Source organism: Nansenia antarctica (assembly GCF_963989245.1).
Source record: "Nansenia antarctica genome assembly, chromosome: 5".
NCBI classification, from domain to species: domain Eukaryota; kingdom Metazoa; phylum Chordata; class Actinopteri; order Argentiniformes; family Microstomatidae; genus Nansenia; species Nansenia antarctica.
The window spans coordinates 46857303-46880908 of record NC_137690.1 but is presented as its reverse complement, the minus strand read 5'-3'; the positions used below and the strand labels follow the sequence as shown (position 1 = coordinate 46880908).

At 46.9% G+C, this 23606-nt stretch overlaps 1 protein-coding gene across 1 annotated transcript in view; it reads left to right on the top strand.

Annotated features, from left to right (window-relative positions):
* The window catches only part of smc4 (structural maintenance of chromosomes 4), a 48100-nt gene extending 24692 nt beyond the window's left edge, over positions 1–23408 (top strand). The window contains exons 8-22 of the mRNA XM_080532757.1: positions 1659–1809; positions 3803–3967; positions 4203–4622; positions 5355–5516; positions 10962–11187; positions 12771–12850; positions 13151–13303; positions 14007–14133; positions 14614–14803; positions 15243–15387; positions 16388–16561; positions 16883–17062; positions 18402–18634; positions 20158–20341; positions 21199–23408. Of these exons, the coding sequence (XP_080388883.1) occupies positions 1659–1809; positions 3803–3967; positions 4203–4622; positions 5355–5516; positions 10962–11187; positions 12771–12850; positions 13151–13303; positions 14007–14133; positions 14614–14803; positions 15243–15387; positions 16388–16561; positions 16883–17062; positions 18402–18634; positions 20158–20341; positions 21199–21369 (2761 nt within the window). The 3' untranslated portion in view covers positions 21370–23408. The remainder of the gene's footprint in view (positions 1–1658; positions 1810–3802; positions 3968–4202; positions 4623–5354; positions 5517–10961; positions 11188–12770; positions 12851–13150; positions 13304–14006; positions 14134–14613; positions 14804–15242; positions 15388–16387; positions 16562–16882; positions 17063–18401; positions 18635–20157; positions 20342–21198) is intronic.
* The last annotated feature ends 198 nt before the right edge of the window (positions 23409–23606 follow it).

Here is a 23606-nt window from a genome sequence, read left to right as displayed (position 1 = left end):
ACACTAACGAGTCACATGACACCAGGGCGGGAAAACAACATCATTGGGCACAATTAGGACATGTTCACTATGGGGTGTACTCACTTTTGTTGCCAGCTGTTTAGACATTAACAGCTGTGTACTGGGTAATTTTCAAAGGACAATAAATCTATACTGTTATTCACGCAGCACACTGACTACTTTAAGTTATATCAAAGTTTCAGTAGGATAATGTTATCCCCTGAAAGGATATAACAGAATATTTGCAAAAATCGAAAGGGTGTACTCACTTTTGAGATATACTGTATTTATTTACTAAATGCTACATTTAAAGTGTTGGTAGTCAATTATAATGTTATACAAAGTCAATAGACAATATTCACAATACAATGTCAACAGACAATATCACATAACAAAATATAGACTCAAAGCCTATTCCAATTCCTTTCAAGGAAATAAATGTAATGTTTCCAATAAACTCAAAGTCAACTCAAAGGATTCACAATTGTACAATATATCATTAAGTAAAATAAAAAGGTGGGCCCACACTCACACACACACGCACTCTGTAACTCAGTCCATTAACCAGTGTTACCGTTGCAGCTGACGTGGCTTGTGAGCGGGGGGGCCTTGAAACAGATATGGCCACTTCACTCGTTTACACGAGCCTAAAATAAAAGCACGTGCGTGGTTCAGTACTCACGTAACCTTGTGGGGGACTCGTAGGTAAACGAGGGGTTTGAAAGATCCGAAAAAAGAGGCAGAGATGAGGGGGGATGGGGTCCAGCGCTCTCCCACGAGCGCAGGAGAATGATTGAAGTACACTGGCGCGAAGATTCACTGGACGGTCTCGAGTTACCCCAGGCGATTGGAAACGGTCTCCGTGTTAGTCCACCGGAGAGCTTTCCTTTTGCTTGGTCTCTCGACTTCCAATTCTGAATACACTGAGCTACAAAATCCAATAGCTATTTCGTTTTGATATAGATAGAAACAATTTATCACTCAGCAAATGCTAGCAACATGCTAACGTAATTATGCTAAGCTAACCGCTTGCCGCGATTAGCTCTACTGTCAAATATAACATACTACAACGAGTAGATGTAGCTTATAAACAAACACCAGACATATGTATTTACCTCTGGTAGCTTCAATGTGCACCAACATCCAAAGGAATAACTGTTCGTTGATTCCCGACTTGTTATACACACAGCATACAGATCTTACTTCACTCGAAGATGTCATCAATCATTCTCACACGTTACTATCGTTATTAGTACAAAATCCCGCCCCTCTATCTCAGCATACATTATAGTTGGCTAGCTCTTCCCGATGGACCAATGAAATAAAGAAATGAATGAATGACATTCATATCACGTAGTATAACCAATGAGTGAACTCACATTAGAGCTTGTAAACAAGTACACATTATAAACTTATAACCATGTTAATAACCGTGTACATAACCATGAAATGATGCTTATTTATTAAATGGACTTATTTATTTAACTTATTAAATTGACTTATTTATTGAAATGCTCATAGCTCACTTTAGTAGCTGGGCTACAGTAGTGATGGGTAACTATGTAATATCCAGTATGTGCAGAGGTAGTAGTTGTAAACATCATGTGTGTAACGTGAACAGAAGGGAGGAGCTAACGCAGAGTGTCCCGCCCCGGCAGGAATCAGGGCATGCAGTCCAAGTTCCTCGAAGGTGAGAAGCGAAAGTTCACCGAGCTGGACCTGCAGGACGTGAAAGCTCGGGAGAAGCTGAAAGACACCCAGAACAAGGCCAAGAAGCTCCAGAAACAGCTGGAGAAGGACAAGGAGAAGGTGTGTCTGTGTCTCTCTCTCTCTCTCTCTCTCTCTACTAGATGGCAGCTACTGCACTGGAAATGAGGATACTATCTTCCACTACAGTATCTGAAATAAACACTATTTTCTATTAAACAAAAGACACTTTCTACACACTTTCTTCTCTTACTAACCAGATGCTCCATTGCTGGAATAGAATTGGCTTACGATATCTGCGTTCACGTGTGTGTGTTTGCTGAGCATGTGAGGAAGATGGAGAGAATGATGAAACTTTTTATAATTGTTTTGATCACTAATGATTAGATTTAGATTACATTTTGTCTCCTTCCTTCTTGCTGGTCTTTGTAGCCTAGATATGACACACCCACTGACGACGTGACTGTTCTACGTTTTGGTTCCCGCTTGAGAACCACTTTTCTTTTCAGTCTCCGAACCAATTGAGTTTCGGTTTGCGAACGTGACCCGGAACGGTTCTTTGCCGGTGTGAAAGCCCTATGTCTGTCTGTCTCTCTCTGTCTGACTGTTTCTCTCTCTCTGTCTGTCTCTCTCTGTACTGTTTCTCTGTCTGTCTGTCTCTCTCTGTCTGTCTGTTTCTCTCTCTGTCTGTCTCTCTGTACTGTTTCTCTCTCTGTCTGTGTCTGTCTGTCTGTTTCTCTCTCTCTCTGTCTGTCTGTTTCTCTCTCTGTCTGTCTCTCTCTGTACTGTTTCTCTCTCTCTCTCTCTGTGTGTTTCCTCTCTCTCTCTGTGTCTGTCCTTGTGTCATTCACTTTGATTCAGGTCACTATGTGACACACAACTCCAATGTTTGATTTCTTACCCCATGATCATAGCTCTTGTACAATTAAGTGTGTACAGACACACACACACACACACACACACACGTACTTAGCTCACGGCAGCTCTTCAAATCTATAAGTTAGGAGGCTGTGATCATGGCCAACATCTTACCTAACCCCACAGAGCCGTGTTATAAATTCTAATATATAAATAAAGTTGCCGTGTACTGAACACAGGGACGGCACCAAGGTTCTGGACCTTCAGTTTATTTAGTCCCCTGCCCAACGCTTCTTGTCCAAACACCGGGCCGGGTGTAGGAGACCTGTGGGAGGCCGTTGCTCCATGACTTACACAAGTCATTATTAGTAATTGCTGAGTTGCATAACCGAAGCAAATTCTTTTTTTTATTTTCTTTTTTTATTCGCAATGTCACATCATAAACCTTGAGAGAGTTTTAATGGCCTTATTCCAAAGCGCTCTACAATTGCCTCTCATTCACCCATTCACACACCGATGGCGGCAAGCTACCATGCAGGGCGCCGGCCCGCTCACTGGGAGCAATTAGTGGTTCAGTGTCTTGCCCAAGGACATCTCGACATGTGGCCAGCCGGGGTTCAATCTGCCGACCTTGCGATCATTAGACGCCGGGTCTACCTCCTGCGCCACAGCCGCCAGTTTTGACACAAAGTTGTGTGTCGTGTGTGAGGGAGTGATCCAGGAGTAGTGGCTGTGTCTGGGCAGTGGGGGTGATCCAGGAGTTGTGTTTGTGTAATCCAGGCGTAGTGGCTGTGTCTTTGCAGCGTGGGTGGGTGTGTGAGTGACTGTGATCCAGGAATTGTGTGTGTGTGTGTGATCCAGGTGTGTGTGGAGTAGAGGCTGTGTGTTGGCAGCGTGGGTGGGTGTGTGTGGCGGGTGGCAGGGTAGAGCATCCTCGGGGGAGCAGTGTTCTCAGTGTGGTATGGCCTTGTGTAACACTCCCTGCAGCCACACTCACTTTTTAACCCTGCTAACCATCTCTCTCCCTCTCTCTTTCCCTTCCTCCCGCTCTTTCTCTCTCTCCTTCCCTCTTTCTCTCTCCTTCCCTCTTTCTCCCTCCTTCCCTCCCACTCTCTCTCCTTCCCTCTCTCTCTACCTCTTGCTTTTTCTCTCTCTCTCTCTACCTCCCTCTTTCTCTCCATCTTTCACTCTACCTCTCTCTCTCCCCCTCTCTCTCTCTACCCCTCCCTCTCTCTAGCTAGAGGAGGTGCGTAAGGTGCCGGCCAGCAGTGAGAAGGTAATCTCGGAGGCGTCGGCCCGCAGGGAGGAACTGGAGGAGCAGAAGGGGAAGGAGGAGGAGAAGCTGGCTGCCGTGATGGAGAGCCTGAAGCAGGAGACCAGCGAGCTGCAGCAGGAGGTGGAGGTGTGTGGGGGTGTGGGTGGGTGGGTTTGTAAAACCGTACAGTGACCGTTTTTGATGTGCGCTCTTTTGTTGCTTATGTGTTTTGATCTCGGATATCCACTCAGACTCTACTCTCTCTCCCCTCACCTCTCCTGCAACCCTCCCCCGCCACTCTCTCTCCCCCCGTCCCCCCCCCCACTAACCCTCTCTCCCCCTCACCTCTCCTCCAACCCCCCCCGTTCCCGTCCCTCCCCAGGACAAGGAGATGGAGCTGATGGAGCTGAGCAAGGCGGTGAACGAGACGCGCTCCCCCATGGAGGTGGGCCAGTCTGAGCTGGACATCTACCTGAGCCGTCACAACAAGGCGCTGGCCCAGCTCGCCGCCGCCCGCCAGGCGCTGCAGACGGCCTCGGACACGCTGGCGGAGCGGCGCCGCGCCCTGGCCGACCTGGGGGTGGCGGCGCCCCGCTGCGAGAAGCAGCTGCAGGAGGACGAGGCGGAGCTGGAGCAGCTGACCCGCCAGGACGGCCAGGCCCGGGAGACGGTCCGGGACATGACGCAGAAGATGGAGGAGGCCAAGAGCTCGCTGGCGTCCAACCGCAGCCGGGGGAAAGTGCTGGATGCGCTGATGCAGCAGAAGAAGAGCGGGAAGATCCCCGGCATCCTCGGACGACTGGTGAGGGAGAGAGGGAAGGAGGTGTGCGTGTGTGCTCATCTCCCTCACCCTCCAGTTAACACTAGAACAGCCATTGGTGGGGTCATTTAACACTAGAACAGCCATGGTGGGGGTCATTAACACTAGAACAGCCATGGGTGGGGTCATTCAACAGTAGAACAGCCATGGGTGGGGTCATTTAACACTAGAACAGCCATGGTGGGGTCATTTAACAGTAGAACAGCCATGGGTGGGGTCATTTAACACTAGAACAGCCATGGTGGGGTCATTTAACAGTAGAACAGCCATGGGTGGGGTCATTTAACACTAGAACAGCCATGGGTGAACGAAAAAGTAAAGTAAGTAAAACATGTATATCTTTGCACTCTAACATTTCAGGACCCTCCTTTCATAACTTTTCCTAGATATGTGTGTTCTACCACCCAGTATCCTTCCATTTTCTAAATCACATCAGGATAATCTAGTATGAAGCTATTTTGCAGTATTTTGTGTAGGAGGCAGGCTCATTTACAAGACATGCCAACTAGTGGTCGTTATGTGTAAATAGCAGCTTTCCACTGTAAAGACTATGGTCATTTAAGGCGGCTCTTATAGTAGGTAAAAAAGACGTGGCTGTTCTAGTGTTAAGAGATTAAGCCTGACGAAGTGTGAGCGCCTGTCGCCTGTGTCCGTACTACGTTTCCGTGCCAACTCGCTCACCCCCGGAGACGCTGCTGTTGTTGTCTCTTCCAGGGGGACCTGGGGGCCATCGAGGAGAGGTACGACGTGGCCATCTCCTCCAGCTGCGGCGCCCTGGACAACATCCTGGTGGACTCCATGGACACGGCCCAGAAGTGCGTGACCTTCCTCAAGGCCCAGAACATCGGGGTCGCCACCTTCATTGGCCTGAACAAGGTCAGGATGGGAACCGCTCAGAAACCAGGGGCCGGTTGCATAAACATAGATTAAGACTGGTCTAAGCCTTAGACTAGTCTTATATTCTCAAACATAGATTAAGACTGGTCTAAGCTAGTGTTGTCACGATACCAATATTTTACCCTGCGATACTATACCAGCCCAAGTATCACGATACTGAGTAGTATCGCGATACCGCGGCACTTTTGTAACACTTTTTATTTTTATGAACATGCAATGTATTTATACAAGTTACAATAACTTAATGAGTGGTGCATGAATAACATGCATTTAATGCATTACACTGTAACTCTACAGGTAAGTAAAAGTACTGAAACCGATATTTTTGTGAATAACATGTTTATTAATAAGTAGTTTGAAACATCAAACAGACCAACTGGCCTTTTGCAAGAGTATAGCAAAGTAGGTGTGTGTGTGTGTGTGTGTGTGTGTGTGTGTGTGTCTGTGTGTGTGTCTGTGTGTGTGTGTGTGTGTGTGTGTGTGTGTGTGTGTGTGTGTGTGTGTGTGTCTGTGTGTGTGTGTGTGTGTGTCTGTCTGTCTGTCTGTCTGTCTGTCTTTCTGTGTCTGTCCGTCTGTGGGGTCTTTTTCACGAACTTGAAAAGTAAAAGCAAACACTGGCATATAAAAAAAATAGAGGGCTACTTCCAAACTGTAGCTCAAGACTTAACTCAACTTAAGAAAACTCAGTGGTTTTAATTTTCTAGTTAATGCCCACTGAGCTCGCAGGAACCATAGGAACAACGTTTGAGGTTGCTAACCTGTTAGCCGACAAAGCTAACGCGATGGGTAGTCGCGAAAAAGGCTGCGTTCGTCAATTCGCTCTGGAAATCTGACCCGCACTCGCGGAACGCCTCTCGTCCAATCAAACGAATCGGTCGCTCTGTGACGTTGCACCCAGTGTGCGCTCCGGCGCTCTCGGAGCGAATTGACGAACGCAGCCGAAAGTGTTATGAGTTGCCCCGCTGGTACTGTGTTCAACACGGTAGTATAGTATTCCACGGTAGTACCGTTGTATAAAGCTTATGGTATAGTAGGCACCGTGACATTTTGGCACCGCGGTATATCGTTGGTACCGGTATATCGTGCAACACTAGTCTAAGCCTTAGACTAGTCTTATATTCTCATAAACATAGATTAAGACAGGTCTAAACCTTAGAGTAGTCTTATATTCTTAGGTTAGACCAGTCTAATTAAGACTGCCTGTTGCATAAAAAATAAGACTGACTTATTTTGAGGTTAGAAAGTTAGCCACCTTCCCACCCTGGCTAAGCTTGATTTTAAGAGCTGTGTTGCTATGGGAACGACTCATGGCTAGTAGCTAGGGATGGGACGATTATCGTTTTTATCGTTAATGGCGATAAAAACACCCGCGATAACTTAATCGTGGAAAATTTTAATTACCGTATTTTCCGCACTATAAGGCGCACTTAAAAGCCTTTAATTTTTTTAAAAACCGACAGTGCGCCTTATAACCCGGAGCGCCTTATATATGGATCAATTTGTTAATTGTTGATCCATACTGGTTGTACACGGCGCTCAAGGCGCTCTGTCAAAATGTTTCAGTACGACTGGTAAACTACAAAGCCGCACCGCTTGCAGCATTACGGTAATCAGTAAACACCGGTGTTGTGCTTACTCACAGTCCCACACCACTTGTGTGTATAAAGACCCCAAGTAAAGAAGACTAACCAGAGTTTCCGAGGGAACAAAGCGAGATGGCCACAGTTAGACACAGTTAGAGGACAAACTCCAACAGTGGGTTGTTGAACAGAGAGCCGCAAGTAGAAGCGTCTCTACAGTCACTATTCGAATGAAGGCAACAGCGCGAGCACGGGACATGAACATCGATGAATTTCGAGGCGGTCCTTCTTGGTGCTTTCAACTTGAAGTTTTAAAGTACCCACTCGATATAATAAACAACAGTTTAACGATCACTAAACACTTATAATTTGTGTATTGGATTCATTATTCTCGTTTGCCGGAGGCTACCGGTAAGGGAGGGTTGTAAACATACTTTCGTTTTAGCTCGTGTTCAAACGCAATAACTGTGTGTTCATCTTGTTATGTGTAGTTATGTGTTTTTAGCATGTCGATGTTCTCTCAGCATGTTGTCATGTTATTAAAATACAGTTTAGACCTTCGTAGCGATGTGTTTTGTTAGCAGCGTTCGTAGCTGTGGCTGCGTTCAGAGTCACAAAACTGAAAAATTACGTTGCACATTTCACCAGGAGCTGTCACATATTGGTTGTTGGTTATAATTGTATAGCCTATTGGTTGTTTTCTGGTGTTGTTTTATTGTTTTGCTCTGTTTGTAGTCTACTTGATGTATTTTTATCAGCTGTTAAATCACCACAGCGGTTAATCCACTAATAGAGATAATACCAGATTGAAAATGCTTGTAGCTAACTACTCTATATCTCGTGGTCGCAGCTATTGCGAATTGCTATTCACGCGAGTCAGCTGTGAATCACCGCAGGTCCTTGACGCTTGTTGCAAAAATGGATGACGAACGGCTGATACTTGAGGTGGAAAAATATATATTTTTGACAGTGGAGCAGGTAGAACGTTGACGGTGACAACGCTCAGGTGGAGCATGGACAACGGGAAGTTGACACAACACCGATGGAGAGGTGACGCAACGCAGTAGGTGGAGCTTGGGCGTAACGCAACCCCAGTCAAACGTTTGACTGCAGTATTTTCTATTCTATGCGCCTTATAATCCGGTGCGCCTTATAATCCGGTGCGCCCTGTATATGAAAACAGTTCTAAAATAGGCCATTCATTGAAGGTGCGCCTTATAATCCGGTGCGCCTTATAGTGCGGAAAATACGGTATTTAAATAATCGTCATAATCGTATGTTATGAATAAACTGTGTTTAACAAATGTCTGACGCTATTTTTCAGCCTAGGCTACATTACTTTTGCAGTCAAGTTAGCGACTGTTACTGTAATATAATTGCGATTCCTCACATGAGCCGCGCGCGAATATCCTCACAGAACTTGTCTCGTGCTATTGTTCAGCCTGCATGGGTAACGTTACTGTCAAGTCAGCCTTGTCAGTCAGTCACTAGGTAACGTAGGTACCATGGCTGGTGAAAAACTTTAGACGGGATACTGTCATTTGCCTACCTTGTTATTACCAGGCAGTGACAGTCTATGGCTGCAAAAGGCACGGTCGCCCCTAAGCTTTAGCAAATATATTGTGGTTTACTTAATACTGTTCAGCACTTGAGGTTACATGCAATGCATGACTTGTGCTATAGGCTAAATACAATGATTAAAGCGGCAAGTAGCAAGTGTGCGCATCAAAGGCATTAGGCACGTAACATCCATGCTGTATAAACACATGACAACCGTCCGTTATTTCCCGAACTTTGCCCGAGGACCCGGGGAACAACGGTACGCTCCCCGCGGCTGCCGCGGGAGTGAGTGTTGAGGGAGAGAGGAGACGGCAACCCTCGCTCGCCATAGACTGCATCCCTACTCGTCTCTCCTGATCTCGGTTGTAACGTGAGCCGTGGAATACGGGACAGTGTTTCCTCCAGGATTTTTCACATTAGTGGCGGAGCGGCTATCTGTCGCGTGCGCGCAATTTTTTTCCCACGCGCATAAAACGCGCACTGGCGCTCAAAACAAAGACAAAGTTTCACCAAAAACTACAGGGTGGCAACAATTATAATTTCTTAAATAGCGGTTAAGTCATTAAAGCCGAGCAGGTGATTTTATATAGAAGGTTGTAGTGACCGCTCGTTAGCGAGCAAAGTATTCATAATTCATGGCGTTCCAGCCTTGTATAAAGCACTGTTATATGTTTATGTTTACTACATCACCCATGCTGCTTAGCGGGTGATATGAGGTGATATAAGTGGGACGGAGATGAATGAATGTTGTTGTTGTCAGTACGCATGCAGAGAGTGAGAATAAAGCGCACATGATTGTTTTTCTACCGGCAAAACGACTAGATCGTCCTGTTATTGCCGTCACTCCTACAAGGTGATCAAATACCAATATATCCTACAGCTGCAGCGGAACATGCGGAACGCGCATTACACACACACACATTCGGACCAATCACAAAACTGTTTTGAAAGCGCGTCGCCTTGCTATCTGATTCAGTCTCGATTGCAGTGCGAACACAAACGACGAGGTTAATTGCAACATTGTAACATATTGTAAATAACTACGCCCTAAATCGTAACGAAATGTAGGTCTGGAAGCGGCCTAAATCTAGCTTCAATCTGCTTTTTTTCTGTTCGGTCATAATAACTCGCTGCCTTTCTGCGCAGCCTGAATCAAAGTGGACTGTCTGAATCAATTAGTGGCGGAGGAAATTCTTTCGTGGTGGCCCGCCACGAATAAATGCATATAGAGGAAACACTGCGGGATATGTTAGATGCTTTACAGTAATTCCCCAAATGACCAGAAAAGGAAGTTAGATTTGTCGCTGGTCGCTTTTGACTAATTAAGTCGCCAAGGGGCTCTGGAAGTTGGCAACACTGGGAGTGCGTTCTTTAAACTTCCTTGGGTACGTTAATGAAAGGTGCTGATTGGCCGAAAAGGAGTTAGGTCAATCAGCGCTCGATTGCTCTTTCTTAAGGACCCGGATTATGGCCAGAGATATGTGCCACTAGAATCTGAATTTGAATTACTGACTTAAAATGTCATAAAAATACAACAAAAGTTAAAGTGATTACAGTGTGTTTTATTGGCATTCTAAAAAATAAAAATAAAATATTTTTATTTTCATTTATTTTATTTTATTATAATTCTCGCGATAATATCGTGGATCGCGATTATTTTGCCCACGATAATCGTGACATGACATTTTCTGATCGTCCCACCCCTACTAGTAGCTAGCTAACACTAACTCCAGTGCGGTAAACTACTTCACTGGTTAAAACTGCTAAGCAGTATACTTTTCTCCACATTATATTCCTCCATTATACGGTACATACGTTTTCAGCAGAAGAAAAGGGAGTTGATCTCTCAGATCTTCCGCCGCTGGGTGTAGCTGTTTCGGCCAGACAGACTAAAGTGAGATCTAAGTCTAAGACTGGGTCTATCTTTATGCAATGGCCCCTGCACCATGTCGCTGATCCCAACCCGTTTTTTTGTAACAGAGCGTCTGTGTGCACGAATTCTAATACTGGCCTATACAAGCCTATTGGACAAACCATTTGGCTAAAAACAACAGAATTTTAAAAAAAAATGTATTTGTTGTGGGGCGCCAGGCAGCGATAGTGGAGAAAGACAGGAAAGTAAGGAGGGGAGAGGGTTCTCTCAGCAGGGTGTGGGCCCGGATTCGATCCCATGTGTGCATGGGCCGTGGTGCTGGACTACTGAACTACCCCAGACCACCTTGTGTATATATTCTTAAAGCATATGCATCCATGACAGATCCTCCTCCCTCCCCCCCCCCCCCAGATGAAGGTGTGGGAGCAGAAGATGGGCCCCATCTCCACCCCGGAGAACATCCCCCGGCTGTTCGACATGGTGCGCGTGAAGGACGAGAGCGTGCGGCCTGCCTTCTACTTCGCCCTGAAGGACACGCTGGTGGCCCAGGACCTGGAGCAGGCCACCCGCCTCGCCTTCCAGGGCAGCCGGCGCTGGAGGGTCGTCACCATGCGGGGACAGATCATAGAGATGGCTGGTAGGTAGATGAAATAGGGGTTGATTTCGTCAGAGCAGTCATACGTCATCTCCCTGTCATCAGGGATTTGTAGTTCTTCATTTGATTTGCCGTGTCAATTATTTTCATGATAAAACGTCATAACATCTTCATATACACCATACAGGATACATACTGATTAACAGTAGGCTACTTTGGCAAATGCCCATTGAACAGATTTGTTTATTATCCTATCTTAAGAAAACTAATGTAACACTCTCATCTGGGGATTGACACGGCAAATCAAATGAAGAACTACACATCCCTGATGACAGGGAGATGACGTATGACTGCTCTGATTAATCAACCCCTATTTCATAAATTTTCTCTATATAACGACGTCGATCATTGATCGGAAACGACACTATAGAATAGTTTGCCTAACTGGCCATCGGATTTGGGCTCCTAATATCTAAAAAGCACTACGGTTTTCTTATTTTATCGGATTAAAGTAGCGAAGACCAGAAATCCCCATTGACCGCCAGTCAAACTTCTCCGCTTCTATCACCCAAAAAGGGGCGTGGACATTCTGATGACAGGGAGATGACGCGCAATTGCTCTGATGAATAGAACTGGAGTATGTAAACCAGTAGGAGCAGAGCTTTAGGAAGCGGGGTAAACCAATAGGAGCAGAGCTCCCCTATGGGGCGGAGCTCCACTCATAGAACTGGAGTATATCTCCATAACTATCATAGTCAGCTCTATATCGCCAGTGGATATGGGGCGGAGCTCCACTCATAGAACTGGAGTATGTAAACCAATAGGAGCAGAGCTTTAGGTAGCGGGGTAAACCAATAGGAGCAGAGCTCCCCTATGGGGCGGAGCTCCACTCATAGAACTGGAGTATATCTCCATAACTATCATAGTCAGCTCTATATCGCCAGTGGACACGCACCTCATGGAGCTCCACTCATAGAACTGGAGTATATCTCCATAACTATCATAGTCAGCTCTATATCGCCAGTGGACACGCACCTCATGTCATCATTCCGTTTATAACAGCAGTTAACGTTACACTGCTTTCATTTTCAGAATGGGGGAATTTGATGAGCGATGCAGTTAATGTGCAACAACTGGATGCAGGGAGCAAGTGTAGTTGGAAGTAGGAATGCACCGAAATTCGCATGTATTGGGCCGAAAATAGCACAAAAAAGTACATTCGGTGTGAAAAGGCTATTGAAAGAGATATTGACTGATGACTGCCTACTGATAATACATATAATTACAGCAAACATGTCGGTAGTTTGGCATCTGTCCTCTGACTTTTTATGTTAACAATCCGTGTTGCGTGTTGCGTTTGGAAATAGGGCTGTTGTGTCGCAAATGCCAGGGCTGTTTTTTGATCCCAGTCCGCCCCTGCTGGTAGGTAGACCTGGTCACCCAGATCATACAGATGGCTGGTAGGGAGACCTTGTCTGTCTGTCTGTCTCTCTCTGTCTGTCCCTCTCCCACTCCCCCCCCTCTCCCACTCCCCCCCCCCCCCCCCCTCTCCTGTCTTTCTCTGATACTGGATGATGTGTGTGGTCCTGGGTGATGGTGTGACTGTCCTGTGCTGTGTCTGAAAGGCACCATGACCGGAGGAGGAGGCAAGGAGAAAAAGGGCAGGATGGGCTCCTCCATCGGCACTGAGGTCTCCCAGGAGGAGGTGAGATCACACACACGCACTCAACTAGAGTCTAACTAGAACCCCCACACAGTTACACACACCATAAGCTACGGGGCGGGGGGTAGCCGAGAGGTTAGAGAGGCCGGCTGCATGTGTCCTTGAGCAAGGCACTTAACCCCTAATTGCTCCAGGGGTGCTGACCATACCAAATTCCAATAATTTATTGACACGTTGATTGCATGGCGAATAAAACATTATTATTATTATTATTATAATAGAACTACAGCCTAACTATGTGTTGGTGTGTGTGTGTGTGTGTGTGTGTGTGTGTGTGTGTAGCTGGAGCGCATGGAGAGCCGTCTGAGTGAGAAGGTGGGACAGCTGCAGGCGGGCCAGGAGAGGAAGCTGCAGCTGGAGGAGAAGGTCCAGAGGCTCAGAACCCAGCTGAGGGACATGAAGAACACCCTGGAGAAATACACCAACAGCCTGCAGGTAACACACACACACACACACACCCTGGAGAAATACACCAACAGCCTGCAGGTAACACACACGCACACACACACACACCCTGGAGAAATACACCAACAGCCTGCAGGTAACACACACGCACACACACACACACCCTGGAGAAATACACCAACAGCCTGCAGGTAACACACACGCACACACACACACACCCTGGAGAAATACACCAACAGCCTGCAGGTAACACACACACACACACACACACACGCTGGAGAAATACACCAACAGCCTGCAGGTAACACACACACACACACACACACGCTGGAGAAATACACCAACAGCCTGCAGGTAACACACACGCACACACACACACACCCTGGAGAAATACACCAACAGCCTGCCGGTAACACACACGCACACACACACACACACACCCTGGAGAAATACACCAACAGCCTGCAGGTAACACACACACACACACACACCCTGGAGAAATACACCAACAGCCTGCAGGTAACACACACACTCACACACACACGCTGGAGAAATACACCAACAGCCTGCAGGTAACACACACACACACACCCTGGAGAAATACACCAACAGCCTGCACCTGTCCTGTCCCTATCACTATTATGTTTCATATCACTATTTATCTCTTCTGGTTAGATGCTGAAGTGTGTCTGGTTGTAGCAGGTGAATGTGACCCCGTCCTCTCTGTCCTCAGAGCCTGACGGAGCAGGAGGCCCACCTGAAGCCCCAGATCAAGACCCTGGAGGCCAACGTGGTCGCCAACACCCCAGAGAAGACCAAGCAGAAGCAGCTGGAGAAGAGCCTGGACGCCTTCAAGAAGGGTAGGAGGCCGGCGGCACCTCACATAATATATATATATATATATATATATATATATACACACACACACCCGAGAGGAATACACCAACAGCATGCAGGTAACATACACACACACACACTGGAGGAATACACCAACAGCATGCATGTAACACCACACACACACACACACACACACACACACACACTGGAGGAATACACCAACAGCATGCATGTAACACCACACACACACACACACACACACTGGAGGAATACACCAACAGCATGCATGTAACACACACACACACACCCTAGAGGAATACACCAACAGCATGCAGGTAACACACACACACACACACACACTGGAGGAATACACCAACAGCATGCAGGTAACACACACACACACCCTGGAGAAATACACCAACAGCATGCAGGTAACACACACACACACACACACACACATTGTGTGTGACCATGTCTCTCTCCCTCTCCCCCCTCCCCCCCAGACTTCGAGGCAGCGTCCAGTAAGGCAGGGAAGGTGGAGGCGAAGGTGAAGCAGCTGCACACTCTGATCCTGGACATCACCAGCCACAAGGTGAAGGCCCAGCAGGACCGGCTGGACATGGTCACCAAGGAGATGGACGACTGCTCCTCCGCTGTCACCAAGGCCCAGGTGGCCATCAAGACTGCCGGCCGGTGAGACACACACACATACATACACACACACACACAGGACAGTTACACACACACACACACACACGACAGACACACACACACACGACAGTTACACACACACACACACGACAGTTACACACACACATACAGTTACACACTTACACACACACACGACAGTTACACACACACATGACAGTTACACACACACACACATGACAGTTACACACACACACACAGGACAGTTCCTGTAGTGACACTTCACCCCACAGGGGATGAAATAGGAGTGGATGGATGTGATGTCCTGCTGCCCCAATCCTCTGCTTTGAAATCCATGTGGGGAAGAAGTGGCTAAATGGGGCGCAGCAATGCAGACGGACGGACATAGGACTGTGTTCGGGTTTGAAATAAAGGGTTTTGAATGAAATGTAACAACTGCTGTCTCCCCCCACACCTCCACCAGGAACCTGAAGAAGTGTGAGGAGGGCGTGGCCCGCGTGGAGGCGGAGCTAGAGGAGAACCAGGCGGCCAAGGCGGAGCTGAAGGAGCGCATGACCAAGCTGGAGGAGGAGGCCGGAGAGGTCATGAAGGGCATCCAGGAGGCCGAGGTACAACCATGCCACAGGCCACGCCTCCTCACTACACAGACCACGCCTCCTCACTACACAGATCACGCCTCCTCACTACACAGACCACGCCTCCTCACTACACAGACCACGCCTCCTCACTACACAGACCACGCCTCCTCACTACACAGATCACGCCTCCTCACTACACAGACCACGCCTCCTCACTACACAGACCACGCCTCCTCACTACACAGACCACGCCTCCTCACTACACAGACCACGCCTCCTCACTACACAGACCACGCCTCCTCACTACACAGACCACGCCCCCTCACTACACAGACCACGCCCCCTCACTGCACAGACCACGCCCCCTCACTACACAGACCATGCCTCCTCACTACACAGACCACGCCTCCTCACTACACAGACCACGCCTCCTCACTACACAGACCACGCCTCCTCACTACACAGACCACGCCCCCTCACTACACAGACCACGCCTCCTCACTACACAGACCACGCCTCCTCACTACACAGACCACGCCTCCTCACTACACAGACCACGCCTCCTCACTACACAGACCACGCCTCCTCACTACACAGACCACGCCCCCTCACTACACAGACCACACCTCCTCACTACACAGACCACGCCTCCTCACTACACAGGCCACGCCTCCTCACTACACAGGCCACGCCCCCTCACTACACAGGATGTCATGCATGACATTTAGAATACTTTATTTATATATATATATATTTGTTATATCTAACCACAGCCACAGTGAGTGCTCGGTCTCTCTCTCTCGACCTTATCTTTCTCTCTGTCAGCCTCTCTCTCTCTCTGTGTCTGTCTATCTCTATTTCTCTATCTCTCTATTTCTCTGGCTGTCTCTTTCTACCTCTACTCTCTATCTTTCTCTCTCTGTCAGCCTCTCTGTCTGTCTCTCCCCCTCCCCCATCCTCTGTACCAGTGAACAGACAGTAGGTCCAGTACTCATCTCCCGGTCCTGTGTGTGTGTGTGTGTGTGTGTAGGCGGCCCTGCCGGCGGTGCAGGAGCAGCACCATGCGGTGTTGCAGCAGCTGCAGGCCCTGCAGGAGCAGCAGCACGGGTTGCAGGAGGAGTCCCTCAGCGTCAGGCTGCGTGTGCAGAAGATAGACACCACCCTCAGTGAGCAGGCCGACAAGATCAACCACTGGCAGAGAAAGGTGTGTGTGTGTGTGTGTGTGTGTGTGTATACAGTCTAGTGCCATGGTGTGTGTTGTCTGTGCGTGTGTGTCTGTTGCCTGTGTGTGTTGTCTGTGCGTGTGTGTGTCTGTTGCCTGTGTGTGTGTGTGTGAGTGTTGCCTGTGCGTGTGTGTGTGTCTGTTGCCTTTGTGTGTGTTGCCTGTGCGCGTGTGCGTGTCTGTTGCCTTTGTGTGTGTGATGTTTGTGGCCCTGGAGAAATCACTGACGGTTCTTTTTGTATTTTCCTCTTCTTCCTCTTCTTTATCCTCCCTTATTCCTCCTCTAACCCCCCTCCTCCTCAGGCCACTATGCTCTCTCTGCATGTGGTGGAGGACCGGCCAGTGGAGCTGCGGGTGTTGCCCCCCGCTGAGCTGCAGGCCCTGAGGGACCCGTCTGTCTTCGAAAACCAGATCAACGTGCTGGCCGCCCACGCCGCCCAGCTGAAGCCCAACCTGGGGGCCATCGCAGAGTACAAGAAGAAGGTACACCTGTCTGTCTCTGTCTGTTTCAATCTCTCTCTCTTTCTCTGGCTGTCTGTGTCTCTCTCTCTCTCTCCCCCTAGGCCTGTCCCTAACGACTATTTTTCTAACGATTAATCTAGCGATTATTTTTCCTGTTAGTCGATTGCTCTAACGACTAATTTAGCGATTAGTCTAGCGGTTATTATTTTTACTGTTCGATTAATGTATCACTTAATTTCCCCCAAATAAATATCAAAAACTTCTCTTATTAACATTTCAGTATTTTATTCAATTATTCTTGTACAAATATATAAATTAGGCTTCTGCACTGCAGGGCAATATTCCACAACAAAAAATATCCTCTCTTTCTTAGTCCAACATAATATATAATATTATAAAATATAAAAGTTCTCACATTCATAACATTCTCCCCCTCTCTCTGCTCTCCCCCTCCCACGCTCCTCTCCCCCCTCCTGCCTCCTGGTTATTATTATTATTATAGGTCAGTATTTCTCAAAGTGTGGGGCGGGCGCGTCGCGAGAGACAGTTAGGAGGTCAACAAGTTACAGTATCTTAGCTGTTCATAATGATGGCATGTCTAACAGGGACACTGACAGGGAAACGAAAAACGACAGAAAATCACAATACTTGAGAGTAGGGATGCACCGAGTGATCGGCCAGGTTCAGAGGGATAAGCCTTAACCGCGCCATTGATGTACGACTGTGTCGGAGATCTCCTGTCGATAAAAGCTCGCATGATTATACTACTATCTAGTATACTAGTATACATACTATCGCATGTGCGGAGTCCATACTCCACCCACTTTACAGCACAGTCGGAGTTCGGCCATTCCGTGTTCCGTGTGAATGTTCGCCAATGTGAGACGTACATTTTTTATGACGCGATCAAACAGTGCAAGCAAACCATGCTGTTCTGTAAATGAGACGAGCATTGAGTGATGACTGCCTACTGCCAAGTAATATAATTACAGCAAACATGCCGGCAGTTTGGTATCTGTTCTCTGACTCTGAAAGACAACAAGAGGCACATTCTGATATTATAGACTTCCGGTTTCGTTTTCGCGTCTTCAAAATAAAAGCGTGAGTTAAGCGTTGTTGAAAATCAATGACACGTCGCTCGTAACTGGTCGCAGCCATGTTGTTTATTTGCGACGCACATTACGCAAGTCGACGTATTGACGTAGTCGATTACGTCGACGCGTCGTCCCAGCCCTATCTCCCCCCCACCTGTCTAGCTAGCTGTGACACATTGTCTCATGTCCTTCTCTTCTGGCTGGTGGAGTGATGTTATGACATGTTCCATTCTCAGTGACAAACCCTTCCTCCCCCCCCCCCGTAGGAGAAGCTGTACCTGCAGCGCGTGGCGGAGCTTGATGACATCGTCACGCAGCGGGACGGCTTCAAGCGCGGCTACGAGGACCTGCGCAAGCAGCGGCTGAACGAGTTCATGGCCGGCTTCAACGTCATCACCAACAAGCTGAAGGAGAACTACCAGATGCTGACGCTAGGGGGCGACGCCGAGCTGGAGCTGGTGGACAGCCTGGACCCTTTCTCTGAGGGCATCATGTTCAGGTGAGGGGGGGTGCATAAAATGAGAATGCAGCCTCACCAAATCTCTTCTTTATTTTGTATTTGTTTTCTTTCTTATTTTGACTGCCAATGACCCTTGGTCATAGACTTTTTCCTATATTGACTGGTGGATAGATGACAAATACATTTGTTGAAGTAAGTGAGTCATATATTTGCTGTAAGTGAATCATCGATCCATCAGTCATGGTAACAAAAGGTAATCTATGCCTGGGCCAGGGGCCATTGGAAGTTACGATGCTAGAAGAAGGAAGAATTAAGATTTTATATTTACATTAGAGAAACTGTACAGGGGGTAGAGGGGATGAAGCGGTCTTAGCACAGTCGCAACACAATTAGGCTTCTTCATAGTTTCACAAATATAGAAGGTCGCTGGAATGCGATTTTCTTTTCAATACATTATTAGTGCATTTAAGACGCATCCATAGACTAAAGGAAATGTAACCATATTCACATCAGCTGCGCAGCGGCAACTTCAAAGAGACAAAGCGGAGATTCCTTATTTGACAGCATCAAGAAAACACAGCACAGAGAGTCCGCTCAACCAGGATAATGTGAATATGCAAGCCGTATACCATCCATTAATACACAGCTTAAGGCGTACACACAGGTAAGCCTACCTGGCTTCTGTGATTGGCTTTGGCTGTGGGTCCCGAAGTAGTAATATGTTGACACGTTCTGTGATTTATCTCCGATGGTCACTTAGTTAATCTCCTTCCATATGATTCTTCTTCCAATGCGCCATCCGATGTTATTGTGCGAGCTTTCGGTCTTTCATAGACCTTCTTCAGGCATACGTGCTACCAAAAACAATTTGTATTGTATCCTACAGACCGTAGCGGTCTGCAATGTACCCCATCACAGTGGGCATGAAAGTTGCATGAAGACTAGTCTATTTAGTCTTAAAGGCTATTCTAGGTTTTTTTGCCAGAAAAAAAACGTTGTTCACCTTTTCAGTCTTCAGAAGGGCTGGTAACTGTCTGCTGTGCTGAACACACACTTTTTTTCTTCTTCTTTTTTTCAGGGAGCATCTTGCTTCCCTAATAGTGTTGCCAGATGGGATTTGATTACCAGCCCAACCACAGTCTAAAAACCACCCAGTGTGATCATAAGTAGCCCAATTGGGTGGGAATACGCCCAATCAGGCAACACTGTTCCCTAATTCTCCGTTCTGAGGAGAAGCTGTCATGTGACGTCTTTTTAGAGTTAATTTATTGACAAATTCCATTTTTGAAAACAATCACTTTCATAGCATCTTCAACCACACACTCTTAAGGTGTTTATTTCTGATATTGTGATTTTAAATGTTAAAAATAATAATAAAATAAGTCTGGTTTTAGTAAAGTTTTTTTTTTAGAAACCGCGGTTTTCGATTTAACAGTAAAACCGTCCAACCCTAATGAGAAGATCATTAAACCAAAGCTGTGTGTTTGAAAAGAACATGGTCGTTCAGGAGTTGACAGGTCTCTCTCCTCTCTCCCCCTCTGCCTCCCGGTCTCTGTTCCCAGTGTGCGTCCACCTAAGAAGAGCTGGAAGAAGATCTTCAACCTGTCCGGGGGGGAGAAGACCCTGAGCTCCCTGGCGCTGGTGTTCGCCCTGCACCACTTCAAACCCACGCCGCTGTACTTCATGGACGAGATCGACGCCGCCCTGGACTCCAAGAACGTCTCCATCGTAGCCTGCTACATCTACGTGAGTCCTCACACACTCTACACACGCACTTGTACTCATGCACACACACACTCGTTCTCATACACGCACACACACACACACACACACACACTCGTTCTCATACACACACTCACACTCTTTCTCATACACACACACTTGTACAAGTACACACACACACACACACGTTCTCATACACACACACTCATACTCAGGGTGGGATGATACATTCAGCTCACAGTACAGGCTTCACCATACGTGTTACTTTCAAGATATCAGACCCCAAGTTAAGAAAGAAAACACAACCGTATGACTGAACAAGATTAGCTTTTAATTCCTCAAATGTGGAGGAGAAATGTCTCGTTAAAACAATGTGCAGAAGATGACTGATTGACTGACTTGTCCAATGCTAGCCACCATACACACGTTCATGAAGCATCTGTACATGTGTGTTTGTCGTCCCAGTGTGGACGACTCCAGTACACCAGCAGAGAGGGAGAGAGTCCTGTAGAAATAAGCCCCTCTGTGTTGTGTAACAGGAGGTTGTTGGGGGAGCTATTCAGGGGGAATCACACATTTCTTTCGCCGGGGTCAGAAGTACAGCCTTCTCTGCTGCTCCTGGCGTCAAGCTGGTGCCGTGTATTTAGCCTGGTCAGCGTTTCTACTTTATCCCACAGTTTACTTTATTGATCCCCGAGGGGAAATTCAGGCTTTACAGCATCTCAGACCACAAACAACAACAAGATAGGCCCTCTGTAACTAAAGCTCTCTCTAAACTCTCTATTAGGTCTGTTACATCAACAGCAGTATTTGATACTGTAATTTAGTAGTAATTAAGACTATTTGGTCTCCTTTAACATTCTCCCCCCTCCACCCTCCAGGAACAAACCAAGAACGCCCAGTTCATAATCATCTCCCTGAGGAACAACATGTTTGAGATCGCCGACCGCCTCATTGGCATCTACAAGACCCACAACACCACCAAGAGCGTGGGCATCAACCCCAAGACCATCCTCCCGACCCAGCCTGAGGCAGCCTCTGTCCGGCTCTAAGTGTTAGACACCTCGTTGATATATGTAGATCTTTCTTGGTCAGGTGGCCGGAAATGATATATTGATGACTCAGAGAGAAGGTTGAATTGTTGAGATCTGGGTTACATTCTCTTGTACAGATGTTTCCAAGGCAGCATGCTCTGTTAAGTCCAAGCTTCAAGCATGGCTACGACATAAGGGGTTGCCGAGCTTGGCTACGGCTGGTGCCGAGCCAAGTACTGATGTTTGTTACAGCTTATATACTTGTTCTCAGAGAGGGAATAGCTTTCTCTCTATTGTAACTTACAATACTGACATTGGTTCCCATACATGGCTCTATCCTGTGTCCATGCTGTTCTACCCTGCTGACCACTGGGTAAGGCTCCTATGTCCTTAGAGTTAAACTGGTCTCACTGTTACTTGATATGGTATATGCCTGCTCCTAAGAATGTTGTTTACTACTGAGAGTGGGCACACTTAAAGTATGTTTAAGGTTAAACAATGAGTATTGCAATATTTGATAGGCACACAAAATTGGCATATAGTCACACAAAAACGCATCATATCACTCGTATAGAGATGTCTAACACCTTTCCTTTTCCTGTCACTTTCCCACTGTGTGTATATATCCTGATATGAATGAATGAATGAATAGTTTAATGACCACACAACCTAGGTCGGTGGAATTTGTTGTCGGTACAGCTCAAACAGCAGTGTCAAAAAACATACACACATTGTACATGACTATTACATGGACATGAACACACATAACCACAAGACAAGACAAGAACATATTTACAATTTATACAGTGCAGTGAGTCAGGTGTTGATATCCATCAGTCGCTGCTCTTTTTTTATACTGTCAAAGCTTGTAAATAAATGTATTGTAGATCAACCTGTTTGGTCTGTCTTCTATGAAAGGGGGCGGGGGGGGAGAGACACACAACCCCTCCACATGAACATAAGACACTTTATTGTAACAGTCTTACAATTTAAACATTATGTCTGAAAGTACTGTATTTGCTGTTAACATATAGAAAATCAGTACTGAAATTAGCTATTGAATGTCAGAAATGGCTTTATTAATTTTCATCATAACCTACAATGGAAAATATGTGTGGTGGCCTGGGAAAACCCTTCACATGGTGGCATTTTGACATTTTCATTTTTTTATATTTCCATAAATTAGAAGTTCTCAGCTATTCATAACTGGTTGAATGACTGAGATAGCCCTTTATTTTAAAAAGTTATGAGCATTTTAATGTATCATGTCAAAAAAAGTGAAAGATGAGAAATGCTGCCCCCGACTCCTTTCTCCTCTGGGTCGGGGGAGGAGCCTATGCAGATCAGCAGGTCTCGTTTGTCTGCTTGTGATGCAGACAAACTACCCACCACAAAAACATAAAAATATTCTGTGGTAAGGCTGATTGGTGAGCAGGTTTGGCTTGTTAAAGGCACACGGTTGAATGTCCAATCCAGTCTGCAGGATGTGAACGCTGCGTTATGTTAATAAAGGCCACTTGGGGAAGGTTCTGGGTGGGCGCACGTCTGGGTCTCCAACGTGAAGCGTTCTGTGTTTTCTGACACTGGAACTACACCACCCTCCGTCTACGCTGTTAGTATAGCTACACCACCCTCCGTCTGCGCTGTTGTTAGTATAGCTACACCACCCTCCGTCTGCGCTGTTGTTAGTACAGCTACACCACCCTCCGTCTGCGCTGTTGTTAGTATAGCTACACCACCCTCCGTCTGCACTGTGTTAGTATAGCTACACCACCCTCTGTCTGCGCTGTTGTCAGTATAGCTACACCACCCTCTGTCTGCGCTGTTAGTATAGCTACACCACCCTCTGTCTGCGCTGTTAGTATAGCTACACCACCCTCTGTCTGCGCTGTTGTTAGTATAGCTACACCACCCTCTGTCTGCGCTGTTGTTAGTATAGCTACACCACCCTCTGTCTGCGCTGTTGTTAGTATAGCTACACCACCCTCTCTGCGCTGTTGTCTAGCTACACCAGCGGTATTCAAAGACAGGCCGGAAATCAACAGCGCAAGCTTTGTAACGATCGGTCAAATCATCATAGAAAACACTTGGTATTAAAACCTAAAAAGGAGCCTTCACAAGCGTAAGCTCACCTCAGCAGCATGCTTCATCCACCTCAGAGTGTTTGTTAGAACTGGCTAACAGTTGTGAGGACACCGGGGTGCAAACTTGTCACCATTCGGTGAAATTCGTTTTTTTTTTGTTTTTTTTTTCCT